The sequence below is a fragment of the Sciurus carolinensis genome, chromosome 15, assembly GCF_902686445.1.
Source record: "Sciurus carolinensis chromosome 15, mSciCar1.2, whole genome shotgun sequence".
NCBI classification, from domain to species: domain Eukaryota; kingdom Metazoa; phylum Chordata; class Mammalia; order Rodentia; family Sciuridae; genus Sciurus; species Sciurus carolinensis.
Window position 1 is genome coordinate 78,698,487 of NC_062227.1, and position 15,709 is coordinate 78,714,195.

A 15,709-nucleotide genomic window follows, 5' to 3' on the forward strand; every position below is an offset into this window, starting at 1 on the left:
TGAACAACAATTCAATGTACCCTTGTCCAATACAAATGCATCCTGGAGGTTTAAACAGTGGGCAGGGCATGCAGTGGTTTCCTTCTCTGTGTACCCAGGATCTCCCTGTGAATATCAAGTTCATCCTTGAAGGGATGGAAGAAGTTGGTTCTGTTGCCCTAGAGGAACTTATGAAAAAAGAAAAGGACGGTTTCCTTTCCAGCGTGGACTACATTGTGATTTCAGATAATCTGTGGCTCACTCGGACAAAGCCTGCGCTCATTTATGGGACTCGAGGGAACTGCTACTTCATGGTGGAGGTATCCGTGGGCAATGTGCACAGAGTGAGGTATCTGGGGCTGTGGACAGTGGGGAGGAACCTGTTCTGGGATCTTGGAGAGGAAGACAGGAAGCTCTTACCTGCAACACAGACTGGGGGGGAGTCACAAAGGTCTTGGGGTTTGGGGGTACAGTCATGAAGTCTCCAAAATTGGAGTGGATGAGGTTTATGTGCATTTTTTTTTTTATCCTGGAGAGGAGAGAAGATTCCAAGTGGTGTATGACTCACAACCCCAAAGGTCTAGGGACCATGCTTGTGGACTATAGAGGCAGACTAGCAGGCCATAGGGAGGACTGCCTGGCCCAAGGCTGGGAACACTTAACATTACCATGGCGAGTGTTGGCCAGGTCTGGTGGTGCTGCCATTGGGGTGTCCAGTTAGGGTCCAGGTCCTCGGTGTCCTGAACAAAGAATTGAGCAAGACCCACAGAAGTTAACAGGAAAAGTACAGATTTATTGAAGGTGAAGGTGATACCAGTGTTGACCATCAAGTTTGAGTTCCATTCCCCAGTGTTGAGGATCGAACACCTGAGAAACGCTGAGGCAAGTGCAGAAAGTTTTATGGATAGGATGCCGGGGAGGGGAGGCTCCCCTGCAGAGGAGGAGGGGTGCGCTCTGGAGGTGTCAGCATTTTACTTCCTCTTGAATCATCTTCATCTTCCTGACCCATCATTCATCACCTCACCGAGTGTCCTTTGGTCCCTGGCCTCACCATCGGGAAAGTTGGCACTTGAGTTCATTCCCTCCCATTGCCTCCATCCCCTTGCCCCCACCTGTTGTGATTAGTCCTTGGGATATTCAGGTCTGACGCACGAGTTTTCTTCTTTTCCCTTTTCTATTAATACAGGCAACCTGGGATCATGCATACAATTTAGAATCAGAAAATTCCTCCTGGCTAACTGATTGATAATTTAGCCACTTTCGTCTATTTCCTCATATAACAATATGTAGATTTACTAATTGACATGACCTATCTGAACCCAGGCAGTTATGAGACTCAAATGTGAGAGCCCAGATAGAAACATGGTGCACTCTGAGTGTTTGAAAAACTATGTGTGCCCTTTGCCCCAAAAGGGTTACAGGACTGAAAAAAGCGGTCTCTGCTCTCAGGGCATTTGCTGCCAGGAGGTACAGGTGTCTCCAGAGATGAAGTGGGAGTGAAAGGGAAAATAGGTAGCAAGGATGTCTTACACAAAGCTCTTCCAGGAAACTTGACTGAGAGAAGAAGGAAAGATGGGTCAATAGCTGGAGGGAGCACAGAGCCCCGGAGAGCCCGAGGAGGCAGTGGGAAGGAGGGGCAGCAGGGGCCTGGGACAAATGTGGTGTATCTATGAGACCAAAGGCCTGAGGAGATGGGAGGGAATGAGGATCCTTAGTTAAGGAAGGTATGAACCTCTTCTGCTGGGGTGGAGGGTAGGTAGAGAGATGAAAGTCAGGCAACACCTTCTTTTGTTGTTGGTTTCCATTATTTCCCCTGCTGAGTAGAAAGTGAGTGTACCTGCTGAGAAGCGATGGTCTGAAGTGGTTGCTATGGAGATGGGGAAGAGGACCCACTAGACAGGAAGCGTCCACAGTGTAAGGGTGGGGGTCACTGTTCCTGGACACCTCTCCACATCTGTGCTCAGTAGCTAGGGCCAGAAAAGACCCAGGAAGGTATGGTGGATCTAGGTTGGGGGTATTCCAGATGGGTGTGATGGAGAGAACAGGGAAAAGCAAATCAAGATGTGGACTGCAGAGAGGTTGAGGTGATCAGTTGTGGCGTTTAGGTTGAAGAGGGGAAGACAAACAGGAAATCAATAGGTTGGGAAATCTTGGAAGGGTCAAGGAACCTGATGAGGACCAAGATTGGGTAGTAATGTGGAAACAGAGAAAGCGGAAAGAAATCAGGATCAGAAGGTAGGATGATAAGTAGCTTCGGGTTTCGGAAGTGAGACTGTAAGCTCCAAAGTGCCTTAGTTAGTGTTATTACTTCCTAAAACAAAGTCTGGAGCCAGTGACTAAATGGAAGACTCATCTGGCAGCAAATTAAAGATGGATTGGAGCTGACCAGGAGGGAAGGAACTGAAAAGATGATTTAAAAAACCAACTCATTAAAAACTGGTAGCTGATTGGGCTTGTGTCCATAGGAGAAATCAAGCTGGTAGAAAGTAATTGCAGGAGAAGATGTTGGATTCATTTCTAAATCTACTGAATCTCAGAAACCAGAAGCAGTGCCCTGAGGCACACTCAAGTGGAATGCACTGTAAGCTGCCAAAATGTTCAGGTCTGGGCTTAGATGTAGGCCCGACCTCTAGCAAGGAACATGGAAAGGACAGAGGCAGGAAATGATATCCGGGCGTCCTCCAGGCAGAAAGGAAGAAGCAGAGGTGGGAGGAACAACAGGAATTACTGAAAGAGACAGCAAGAGGATTGTTGTACAGGCAGGAAGGGACTAAAGAGAAGAAAGTTCCTCAGAAACCGAGAGGGGCATTTTTCAGAGAGGCAATTTGCAGTACAAGCTGAAGCCAGGAAGACAGCTGTAGAACATCAATAATTTGGCCAAGGGGAACCTGACCAATAGGATCAGGTCAGTGGAGTGGTTGGGGAATGAAGTAGCCTCAGGGGATTCAGGAAAGAGAAGGGTGGCATCTCCAAGTTTCGAGACTGAGAAGCACAAGCAGTGAGGTTAGGTCTGGAGGTCACCTGGCTGAGTCCTCAGGGGCACCCCTGGGGCATGCCTTCCACCAGGAAGGACCCAAGGTGGTAAGTACATCTCTTCTCTTTTACTGTTTCCCAGGTGAAATGCAGAGATGGAGACTTTCATTCAGGAACCTTTGGTGGCATCCTCAATGAGCCAGTGGCTGACTTGGTTGCTCTTCTCGGTAATGCTGTTTCATTTCCCCTTTTAAGCACCAAAGAATCTACTCAAATTCAGTTCTGTTTGACTTTCTTGGCCTCTTTCAGTTTCTGAACTGGCTCTGAAGAGGGGTGTAGTTCACAGAAATACCACTTTCTCTCCCCATGGCTGCATATTCCTTAGGCATAGAATTAAGTTCATGCTATTTCTTCTCATGGAAGGAAACTCTTTACTTTTAGTGGATATTATGACACATCCAGCCATATGCAAGGCAAACAGTGCTGAAAGGCTTCCCAAACAAGGGGTGGGAGAGGGTGTGGTCCCAAGCCAGCAGCACCACAAAGTCCAGAGCAGAGCAGGCATGACTTTTTGACTGCAGAAAAATCAACAAAATGATGACCAAAGGGAAAACCACCTTGCAGGTGAGGCCCTTGACACTCTCCCAGCAGCCAATTGTGCCACACCATAGAGGGAGCTATGGCAGCCCACCCTGGCACAGGAGGCCATGCATCAAGCAGGTGGGTTCTGGGTGGCTGTCCCAGGTTGTGTCCCTGCTCTGCCACAGACCAGTTGCATGACATTGGGCAAGCTACTTAAGTTGTCGAGGTTTTGGTTTTCTCATCTGCAAACGGGCATAATAATCTATCTGCCTAGTAAGTGTGTTTTGAGGGCCCTGTAAGATGCTTCTCAGGCACACTCACTGTGGTGGCTGGAACAGGGTGTCTGCAGGCGACTACTGATTTGCCAGCTGAGAGAGCAGTTCTGACCTTCCCAAGGATTCCGGAGATGGTGCCAAACATGCCAGCACTGCTTGGCTTCATTTTCCAAGGTTGCTGTGTTCCCAACTGGCACAAGGATGCCACTGTGTTGGCTGGTGGCACTCAGCACTGACCTCTGCTCCCCATCTCCTGTGGGTAGACTGATACGTGCAAGCAGGTTTTCCTCAGGAAGCCAATTTTCTCAAGCTTGACCCACTTGGTAGCTCTTCCCTGAATCAGGGCTGCTCATGATGGATTCCCTGGAAGCTAAGGAGGTTTTAACTTCAGGACACTCCCTTGTAGGATCCCCTCCACATTCTGGCTGGTACACATATCAACATTTGGTGGATACAATTTATATTCACACTTGGTGTTCTTTTTTGTAAAAGAAGCAGTTCACAAGTCTGCATAAGCTTTAGGCCCCATAGTACCTCAGCTTGTCCCTCTATCATGCATGACTCTTTATGCAAATATCATCTCATGTCCTTTGGACAGAAAAATTGCCAAAAAGCATGCCCCCACTCCCTTGGCCTTGGTAGTCAGCCCACATGAACAAGCTGTAAGGGAGGTCTCCTCATTGTCTTTGGCATCATCTTTATGGGCAGAACTTCCACTGTTATTGCCCCAAATTAAATAGTGAAATTTATCTCCATTTCTATTTATCTATCTATCTACTGTCTACCTACCTGTTACCTATCTACTCTTCTATGGTCTTTTAGTTTTCCTGTAACACAACTCTCAGACTGTTTTTGCCATGTTGGACAATTTCATTCAGAATCAACCAGCTATTCACCTTCAAAGACTTTAAATGATTTCCAGAATTTAGATGACATGTAACCTAATAGTGGGTGGGGAATGGTTAATTTTCTACTTTACTAGAACTTATTTCCTCTTCCTTGGAAACTGCATCATCAAATCTTTAGCAACACATTTTGAGTTTTCCCTCTAGCATCATGGCTGCCTGACATCTCCATACCGTCAGACCTTAGGCATGGAATTTCATTCAGTCACACAAGTGCATATGACTCTGCTAATGAGAAGTGAGGTCAGGATCATGAACAGAATGAAAACACATGGTTTTACTTTTGTTAGTTTTCGATACAAATCAAAGAGTTCATGACAAAGGGATTCTGGGTTGTGCCATTGATGTGGTTTTCATATGCTTTGTACAAAATCACAGGGACATAAGGCTGAGCATTAGTGTTGATCAGAGAAGCAGGAATTTTGCTTGCTGGTGCGCTGGTCTGTGATGGAGAAACTCCAACAGCATGGTGACCCCACACCCTCCCTCAGAGTCACTGCAGATCTCTGCATCAAGGGAGCTGGCTGTGCATGTCCTCCCCTGCTGGCCAGCAGGTGTCCATCAGGAAGCTGGTAGTCCAGAGGAGGCCTGCCCTGTGCAAGTCTTCTGACCTCTCTATCCTCTGGGTCCTTGTCTGCACAAACCTGGTTATGTCATAATTATTAATATCAACAAACACTTGTTGAACTCTGTTGTATAAAATGCATGGTAATCTCCACTTCTGAGGTCATGTAAGTTCCCTGTCTCCAGAGAGGCTTAAAACTCAATGCTGAGGAGGCAGGAGTTGGGGTAGGGAAGGGCAGTTCGCACCCTAATTTCCCTGTTCCCCTCGTTCTGCTCCATGTTTCCTAAAAGCCGCAAGGCAGAGATCAGGGAACCAGGGCGATTTCACGATACCTAGTATTCAATGTTATTTCAACTGTCAACACTCCAAAGCACTCTGGGGTGTCAAGATTGTTTCCTGTGGGCAGTTTTCAGGGCAGCATGCTCTTCCTCCTGAGAATTTCCCCACCATGGTGGAGGTGGCTACAGAGACTGCATCAGTACCCAGGATCCTGACTTCAAGTGGAAAGTGAGCAGGAGGAGAGGGATCAACTCTCAGTGGCGCCAAACACTCAATGTGAAAGAGCTAGGGCACAGAACTAGGGAGGACAAGTTTGTCAGGCAGAATTATTTCTGCAGAGCAGAGCATGGACATCAACCTTTCCTTGTTTTCTAATCGCCAATGCAGAAAAGGAACCAGCAGCACTCCACAGCTCTCCCTAGTCAAATAACTCTGCACGTGAGTTAAAGGAAAAGGAAAATGAAGAAATGCTATTTCTCTTTGGTCGGGGTATGTGTGCACTAGCACTTTCCCAAACTGGTAGTTGGAAAAGGGCTGCATTGCATCCTGAGAAAATGGAATCATGATTCAAAGTGATGCTTCTAACCACTTGCTGGGAAAGCTGATCCTGTGCAGATCCCAGACTGAGGACATTGCCACCATCTTTACAACTGGCAAAGTTTGCAACACCAGCTACCACGTCAGGGCAGCTGTTGCTGTTCATGTTAATAGGAGGAACTTGAGCATCCTGGCTCCTGGGGGCACTCCTGTCAAAACACTATGGTGCCTTTGGGTTATATGTAATTGTTGACCACAGAGACTGTGCCCTTGGTGCCCACTCATCCTTCCATGTCCAGCTGCACAGCCATGTAGCCTCATTGGTCTCCTGGTGGCCCCTGTGTTCCCGTGTTACAGTCATTCCCTGTTACGGTTTGCTCACGTGTGAGACAATGCAAGAAGGTTCAGAGGAGAAATGATTGGGTTGTGAGAGTCTTAACCTAATCAGTGAATCAATCACCTGATAGGGATTACCTGAGCGGTAACTGAAGGCAGGTGGGGTGTGGCTGCAGGAGGTGGGGCTTTGGGGTGTGGCTTTAGGGTATATATTTGTATCTGGCACGTGGAGACCTCTCTCTGTTTCTTGATCATCATGTGAGCCGCTTCCCTCTGCCACTCTTCTGCCATGAAGATGTTCAGCCTCACCTCTAGCCTTGAGGAACGGAGCTAGCCTTCTATGAACTAAAACCTCCAAAACCGTGAGCCCCAGATCAACTGTTCCTCCTCCGAAGTCGTTCTGATTGGGCCTCTTAGTCAGAGCAGTGAGAAAGCTGACTACAACGCTGCCCTTCAGAGCTTCCCTCCTCAGCCCACGTCTGCCGGGCCCTGGTCTCCCCGCCGATGGTGGGCAGGGTCTGCATCTCGTCATTCTCACAGCTCTGTCCTTCATAGGCCACCGTTGGCAGAGTCTGGAGATGAATGCTCGAGGGAAGATTCGGGGGTTGCATTACTGGTGATGTTCTGATGGTTTTGGTGAAAATGAGAGGAGGTGGACCCTTGGTACCAGTCCCAGTCCTCCAGCAGCAACTTATCCTTAGACTGGGGTCTGACAGAGGGGTGGGAATCACTCACCAGACGGTGCGTCCCTGGGGACAGTGGGCGGTTCTGTAACACTGGGCTCAGCCCAGTGGCCTGCAGCACTATCCTGTAGTGCAGTCACAGAGGAACAGAAGTCTGGGGAAGTGCTGTGGGACCGGGAGAGGGCGAAGGAGGAGTTGGTGGAAATAGAATGGAATTCCTTCCCTTCAGATTCTGCCACCTTGACACCCTCAAGCCTCAGGCTTGGCTTCCTGTGCTTCGAAACCCACTGCTGTCACCCAACCTCTGACTGTAGATTCTGGCAGGCACTCTGCTGGTTTTCCTGTGTCTACATAGAGCCAAGATCCCTGGTGCTCTGTTCACATGGTTCCCCTGTGACCAGAGACGGTGCCCTCGTTGATGGAAGGTGAGGTCTTCTGTGTCTGCTCGTCCCAGCCATGGCCAGTAAATACATATCCACACGTGCGTGGCTCGGGGGCTGATGATGGGCTTGAGATTGCAGACATGAGCTAAGATCCTCAAACAGTGTTTCTCAGTCATGTTCCTCCCCCGGCATGGTCTTAGAATCACATTGAGAATATGAAACATTTATTTATGAAGTGCCTTTACTTGAATAAAAGTCCTCAGATGGATTGAGGGTGAATTCAGCTGCCCTGGAGACATTTTTTGCATTATCTATATCAATTTATTTGCTGGTTGCAAATATTTTTTGGTAAGTGTTTCCTCCAAAGAGTGAGCAGTATTTACTAAATCTCAGCTTGTGCTTCTTTTATAGATATTTTATTGATGATTTTTAAAAATTCTAATTGATCCCCAAACTTTTTCATAAAGAGCAGTTCAGTGTATATGCTTACTTACAATAAAGTATTTTGTGGTCATGATGGAGTAGACTTTAAGGATATTATGCTTCTGATTAAAGAGAAGTATTTATTATTATTTATGGGGGTGTAGGGAGACAGTTGAGAAGGGATGATGGAAATTTTCAGTTTTTTATGTTTATTGTGTATATATCTATATATACATATGTGTATGTATTTAAAAATATTTAAAATGAACACATATTACTTTTGAACTCAGGGTAAGATAGAATTTGAAAATTAACCTTGTTTATGATACAAATAGTAGAGCTGAGAACTTGAACTTAACACAGGTGAACCACATCCGATTTAATCTATCACAGACCCATGGTTCCAGCCCTGTATTTGCAAGTGGACACTCCAGCACACTTGACTCTGGCTGAGTCCACCTGGTGACTGGCTCCTTCCTCTGACTATTAGCTTTTGGGTGTCATTGTTGCCAGTGGCTTTGGTTAGGGGGATCGGGGACAGTCACGAGACCAGCTGTCACCAGGAGAGCCGTTGCCTGGCCCACTCATCATTTCTATCTGCTTTGTTTTCTACATGCACTTTGCAGGCAGCCTGGTGGACTCCTCAGGTCATATTCTGATCCCTGGAATCTATGACCAAGTGGCTCCTCTTATGGAGGAGGAAAGAAAAGTGTATGAAGCCATTGATCTGGACCTAGAAGAATACCGGAACAATAGCCAGGTTGAGAAATTTCTGTTTGATACCAAGGTACGGTTACAAGTAGATGGCAAGTCTGAAAGAGGAGTGATGATAATGACTCACATTTCCCAGTGTCTAATTAGCACGAGAGGGCACTAATCTGCACATCTTAGAACCTAGTGATGTTCCTAACAGATCTTGACTTTCACAGCTACCTTTCTGTGATCTGGACCAACCAGTACTGTTTCTGGGGTCCCGTAGGCATTGGCTTCAGACATGGACAAGGACTAACAGCACAGCCATACTTTTCCAAGCTGGTTTACTAACTTAATTCCCAAGCCAGCCTGCAACCTGGCTGCTGATATTGGGAAGAGCCCAGGTCTTCTCCAGCTCCAAGGCTTCTAACGTGCTCCTGCCAGTCCCGCCCAGGGACTGATCTACAAGACAACACTGCTTCCTTCGTGCACTCGGGAACTCTGGAGACCCAGCTGTGGTAACTGGCAAATTTAGTTTAGTTTTTTGTTTTGTTTATTCTCTTTTATTTTCTCCTGCTCTTCAAAATGCTTGCTAAGGTGTTTGGTAGCTATGGCTGATTCCTGGAGAAACTGCCAACAGGGCAAAATCATGCCGGAAAGAAGAGGTAGCGTTCACTGGTATGAAGTGTACTTCTTCCTCCAGACTAAGTCTGGAGAGCCACAGCTGGAAAGGAGAGTGGCTCTGACTCTGAAGAGTTCTTCGAGGTCTTCTGAAGAACGTGGCACACAAGTGATCACTGCTATGACTGTGGATAGAAATATATAATTGAATCAAATTTCTGAACAGTTCCATTTCTGCCTATTAATGACCAACTACAGAACCTGGGCAAAGAGTGGACCTTGGCAGTGGGCAGCGTTGTGAGCAAAGGGAGGCCACAGAGGAAGAGAGGCCCTGTGTCCTGAGAGAAGTCCATGTGTGTTGCTGCTGCAGACATAGCTGTTAGGTGCTATTTAACTCCACTGAGTGGGTCTCAGGTGTGTAGATGCTGATGGGACATACAATGTAAGTCCACTGAATCTTCACTGATGTTCTTGGACGCTTGTATTTTCATGTAGGAGGAAGTCCTAATGCATCTGTGGCGGTACCCATCTCTTTCTATTCATGGGATCGAGGGCACATTTGATGAGCCTGGAACTAAAACAGTTATACCCGGCCGGGTGATCGGGAAATTTTCAATCCGCCTAGTCCCTCACATGAATGTGTCTGTGGTGGAAAAACAGGTAACAAATATCCCTTGCCACCGTGCCTGGCAGCACTTTTTCTGAGTCCCACACACCACAGTGCACTGAGCAGTCCACTTGTGACCAGTGAAGTATCATTTATCTAACACAAAAGAGCTGAAACAAACATCAAGAAACCAGCATCAGTCTTTTTCGGTAAAAATCTCTTTCCTCAATTATACACAATTATAGTAGTCCAATACATAACCATTAGGAGTTGTGGCAATGGGAAATTTTTAAAAATTAGATGGGAGCCATAAAGGCAAGATTGGTTTTGCACATAGATGGAGTCAGTAACTGCTCACGCTCGACTGGAGCCAGCAAGCTCAGGCCCACTCATTAGTTTTCTCATGATGTCTGAAATCAACAGTTCGAAAGCAGTCATGTTCATGAAAATATCATTTGGAAGGAGTTATATGTCTAAATTATCAGCCCGTCATCCAATTCCCTCCATTTGGTCTAACAAAGTAGAGAAAGCCCAGCCTGACCCTCAGCGGCCCTGCGTCCCGTCATCCTCTTCCACTGCCCAGATGGCGCTGATGCCCTCCGTGTCCTTCCCTCTGCCCCTTCCTCCTTGCCTGGGTGCATGGCCCCTCTCTCTACAACACCTGCACTGACCAGGGAAGGGCCTCCTGTGGCTCAGTCAGCACCTGGACCACTCCCTGGACATGCCAGTGCGCACACACATTTGCTGAAGGAACGGCTGGAAGAAATGTTCCAGAGGACGGGATATTCCCTGGGAGGACTTCCATAGCAGCATGGGAAAGAGGCAAGGGAAGGAGGGATGCGGAAATGATCTCCTTCATAATTTGGCTTGGCATTGATCCCTCTTTTCAGAAAGTTCCCAGAATATTCACTAGGTTGCTAATAAATCCTCAAAAAATGACATTCCAATTGAGAAGTTGTACTTGTATCTGTTACAGTTTTCACAGAAGTTACTAGAATACCACTGTGAATCAGATGCTGTGGTACAAATGGGGCGGGGACGGGCTTGGGGCTTGCAGGGACAGGGGCAGGAGGGAAAGAAGAGCGAGTGCTGCCTGGGGTGGGGCCCAGGGCCTCTCCTCCATGTGGGGAACCTGCCCACTGGCGCTGCACCCTGGCGCTCCAGCTTGTCAGGCTGGGAATTTGGCCGGCTCCGGGATGGGAGACTACTTCCCTGCGCGAGTGGAACCTGACATTCACTCATACTGTTGAAACGTCACCTTCTAGGTGAAGCAGCATCTTGAAGATGTGTTCTCCAAAAGGAACAGCACCAACCGCATGACCGCTTCCATGATTCTGGGATCTCAACCGTGGACTGCAAACATCAACGACACTCAGTATCTCGCAGCAGGAAGAGCCATCAAAAGAGGTGGGGCCTTAGATGTTCTGACTTGCCAGTTTACAGTGGAACCGGTGTCCTTCCCGTGGGACGGTGGATCAGCAGGCACTTCTGAAACGCGGGGGGTTGCCTCTTCTCTGTATCTAGAACACGTCATTGAAGGCTTGCTATGTACAGGGTGCTTGGCACCAGGGTTTGAGTGATGCAGCTGCCCTCTCCATGTCACACAGGGACATTAGGGGTTAAAGAGACTAAGTAATTTGCTGAAGGGCACACATCTTGGTGGCAAATCCAGGGTACAAATTCAAGTCTGGAGACCTGAATTTTAGGGAAAATGAGGGCCTAGAAAAACTTCAAACCCTCTTGATGCAAAACTCATGGAAACATTGGCCAACATGTAAAAATTCATTCAAAAACAGGTTAACACATATGAAGGAAAGGAAATCCTTGGGGTTAGAAATGAAAGAGAAGGTACAATCTGGTGGAATGGGCTAGGGGACATGCTGCCCTGTGGGCCTCTGCTCTCCCGGGGCTGTGAGAGCCTCGGACCAGCATGAAGCAGTAACTGAATAAACCCCACTGCGTACAGGCCATTGTTCCCCTAGAGCCCTGCTCAACCCTGTGGGCAGGGGCACATGTGCAGGTTTGACCATCTTTGTGCTTGAATGAACACAAAGTCTTCCCTGAGAATTTCTAACCACAGACCCATTCCCACATAGATTCTGCCTTTCATTTCTGCTTTGGGTGTGGTTCACTTCTTCCCAATCCCACAGCTGGACCCCCTGACTGATGCAAACACCAAACTGCCCTGGAGAGACATGGTCTCATGTGGAGCCATGAGAGATCTCCATGGAAGGGCTTCCTGGAGAGGAACTTGTTGTATAAAGTGAAAACACATGAGAAATCCAATAATAGTCCATCCAACTCCAAACCAATGATCTCACAGGGCCTTGTTGCTTCTCTGGAAGGCAGTATGGTTTTGTTTGGCATTTCCTTGGTGGTGCTTATTTTAATTCTATGTTCTTCAAAGTCCTGGGCAATACATATGATGGGACAAGCAGAGAGAATTTGCCTGGGTCCTGGATGCCAGGATGGGAGGAAGAAACACCTAATCTTGTTGGTTTCTACTGCAAGAGGGACACCCTGCCAATGATAGTGAAATGGGGGGGGGTCTGAACATGGGGATAGTTTTGGGGTGTGCCCAGAAGTGAGCTGGGCAAACTTGACAAGTGTTTATACAGATCTATAGCACAAAGCTACAGGTGAGGCCTGAGGCTACACTACTAGAGAGGCAGAACTGGAATTGGAAACTCAGAGCTCACTGTGATCCTGGTTCTCCAATGAGGTCATCAGTTTAAGAGACATAGCCATGAAAAATAAGAGGTCAAGTCCAACCCTCAGAGCCATAGTTGTCTAAGTCATGATTCCTACTGCCTCAATTTAGCAGGTATTTTATTTATAAAAATTGAGAGAGAAGAAAAGAGGAAGAACAGTTAGGAAGGTGAGAAGGTGAGCACCATGCCAGCTGAACAGAGACGTATGTTTGAAATGTCAAGGTTAACAGCCGTAAAGGGCCTGGCATGCTCCTGCTGGAGTGCCTCTTTTGGTCACTGTGTGGACCAGTTCTGCTAAGAAGGTACATCACTTCCTTCACACTCACACCTTGCTTTGTGATTAAGGAAGAGGTTGCATGCTCTCTCTCATTTCTTTGTTTTATATTTTATGACCAATCAATTACTGACAAATTGTCCTCTGAGCTAGAGGGTTTGAAGTCATCTCTGTCTAGAACTGAGGGTAGCAGCAGAAACTATTTTATGGGATCCCTTGAAAACTGGGAGAAACACTGTGACATTCCAGAGGGAGTTGAGGACAGCTATTTGTTTGTATATATGTTACAAAAAAACCCAAGAAAGTCCCACTTCCATAGTGTTTAGTTCAAGAAGAAACCATTATAGTGGGCACATTGTCTTGTGTCTTGCCAGCAATGCATGACCTCTTCCAATGACAAGAAAATATCAGACCATCCCAAATTGATAAGCATTTTACCAAACAACTGGTTGGTGTATTCTTTAAGAAGGTTGAGTTCACAAAAGACAACAAAATATTGAGAAATGGTCACAGACTAGAAAAGACTACAGGGAAGCAATGATAAAACTGATAAACATAGTGTGGAATTCTGGACTGGGTGCTGGAATGGAAAGAGGGAAAGATGGTGGGATTCTGTGAGGCCTGAAGCATGTCAGCACATGTGTCTGTGTCAGTGTCCAGTTCTCGATCGGTGTGGGTCACCCAACAGTTGTGGGTCAACACATTAGAAAGCAGAGTTAGGGATGTATTGGACTGCTGTCTGTACTATTTTTGCAAATTTTCTAAATTCTAAACTTTTCTAAAATTGGTTCAAACTGAAATTCAAAAAAAGTTTTTTAAGTATGTAATTGTAAAGAAGGAATTCACAGGTTTCTTCTTGACTGCTGTGCTCATTTTAGAACAGAAGTTGCATGATATTGAGGAGCTGACACCCTGGCCACCAAATCTAATGTTAAAAATGGCAAAGAAAAAAGGAAAAAAGAAAAATAAAGATAAAGCAAATAATTCCATTTGAGATTAGTAGGGGTTGGTCCTGTCATGTATTCCACTGCCTTCTTTTTTCTGTGTTTCAGTGTTTGGAGTAGAACCAGATATGATCCGGGATGGGTCAACCATTCCAATTGCCAAAATATTCCAGGACATCATCCAAAAGAGCGTAATGATGCTTCCGCTGGGGGCTGTCGATGATGGGGAACACTCTCAGAATGAGAAAATCAACAGGTCAGCAGGTCTCTGTGACCTGGGTCCTGCCGCACAAGCCCAGGGGTGCATGTGGGCAGGCCCATTCATCTTGTGTGACAGTGGAGAACACCAGATGCAGGGACATTCATTTTCTTAGTTCTGGAAGCTGGGAAGTCCTGGGTTAAGGTACTAGATGATTGGGCTCCTGGTGAGGCCTCTCTTCCTGGCTCTCAGGGCACCACCTTCTTTCTGTATCCTCACATGGTGGAATGGAGGAGCAGAGGAGAGGGAAAGTGCCAAGGAGCCAGTGAGCTCAGTGTCTCTTCCTCCGTCTAAGGGCACCAGCACTGGGGATTAAGGCTGACCCTGCTGACTGTAAGGTCCCACCTCCAAATACAGTCACACTGGGGACTGGGGCTTCAACAAGTGAATTTTGGGAGTCACAACATTCAGTCCACAGCAAAGGGTATTTAAGTATGTTTGACACATTTATTACTGGCAGATTACACAAACCTCCTAAGTCTCCCAGACTAATAAGAAACCAGATAATGTGTTGCTCTGAGATTCAGGTCATGTCAATGATAAGAAACCAATGGACTTTTTTTTTTTTTTTGGATTTGGACCCAGGATGGATTCCCATTTTTCTTAATAATAATGGCATTTTGACACAGAAGTCATCAAGTGCCTTTCATTCTGGAATCTCAGAATAGTGTCCAACACTCTGATTGAATTCATATTATCTAATCTTCCTGTCTAAATGTTAGAATGCTTTTCTCTGTTTGGTCATTATAACAAAGTATATCTTTGTTTTTCCTTTTGTTAGGTGTAACTACATAGAGGGGTCCAAGTTGTTTGCTGCCTTTTTCCTGGAGATGGCTGAGTTGCATTCTCAACAGTAGAAACTTCTAGTACTACCTGACCCACTGACAGATCCCCTCCCACACCCCTTAGCAGAGATGACATCTGAACATCCAAAGAATGTTGGTCCAATCAAGTATGTTTTCACTCTCATTTGAAATGAACTTGGGACGTTTGAACCAGGAATACAATATTTTGAAGACACTGAAATGGTTTAACATCCCTACCACTTGCCTTCCTAAACTCCCAGTTGCCTTCACCTTCATTTCTCTGAGTCCTGTGCAGTAGTCCTGCAATTGGATTCAGTCTACCCTTCAAGCATGAGTAGCACTATTCTTCAGAGAGTTAGACTCTCACCTTGCAAGGTGATGGGCATAATCCCTCCAGTTTCCTTTTAGGTCCTAAAACGCCCATGACACATAATCGTTCCATCCAGTGACTGTTAGTACTTACATCACTGTTTCTCTGCCTGCACTTTCCTTTTATCTTATTAATAAAAATGTTGGTCTCTACCACTGACTACTGTGATTTCCCTGTGGGTTCATTTTTAGAGGAGTTACTAAGGCATGGTGCTGTATTAACCTCTTTCCTCCCCTTCATTTATTTTCTCCTGCTTCTTGAAAAGTTCTGAAGCTGAAATGATTAATATTCATACCCTTATGCAATTTGGGATTCTGTGTGCAAAGAGGAGTTTTTCTCTTATTCTAAGCTTCTCAACCTTCACTGTGATTGATGTCACCTGATTAGCTCCTCTGCCTCATATTCTTCCCACCCTGTCAGTAAAGGTCCTCTCACTAACTTTTGCACATGGGTATATCCTCAGAGCAAACTCAACCCTGATAGAATTTCTCTCACTCCATTGGA

The 15,709-nt window shown here is 46.4% G+C and overlaps 1 protein-coding gene across 4 annotated transcripts in view; it reads left to right on the forward strand.

The window, feature by feature from the left end:
* Cndp1 (carnosine dipeptidase 1) overlaps positions 1–15,357 on the forward strand; it is a 38,815-nt gene extending 23,458 nt beyond the window's left edge. For 3 of the 4 annotated variants that reach the window (XM_047526900.1, XM_047526901.1, XM_047526902.1), the window contains 7 exons: positions 99–299; positions 3,095–3,179; positions 8,547–8,707; positions 9,730–9,894; positions 11,107–11,248; positions 13,879–14,026; positions 14,811–15,357. In XM_047526900.1, coding sequence (XP_047382856.1) covers positions 99–299; positions 3,095–3,179; positions 8,547–8,707; positions 9,730–9,894; positions 11,107–11,248; positions 13,879–14,026; positions 14,811–14,886 — 978 coding nt within the window. In that variant the 3' untranslated portion in view covers positions 14,887–15,357. The remainder of the gene's footprint in view (positions 1–98; positions 300–3,094; positions 3,180–8,546; positions 8,708–9,729; positions 9,895–11,106; positions 11,249–13,878; positions 14,027–14,810) is intronic. The other variant, XM_047526903.1, reaches the window with a different exon arrangement.
* The last annotated feature ends 352 nt before the right edge of the window (positions 15,358–15,709 follow it).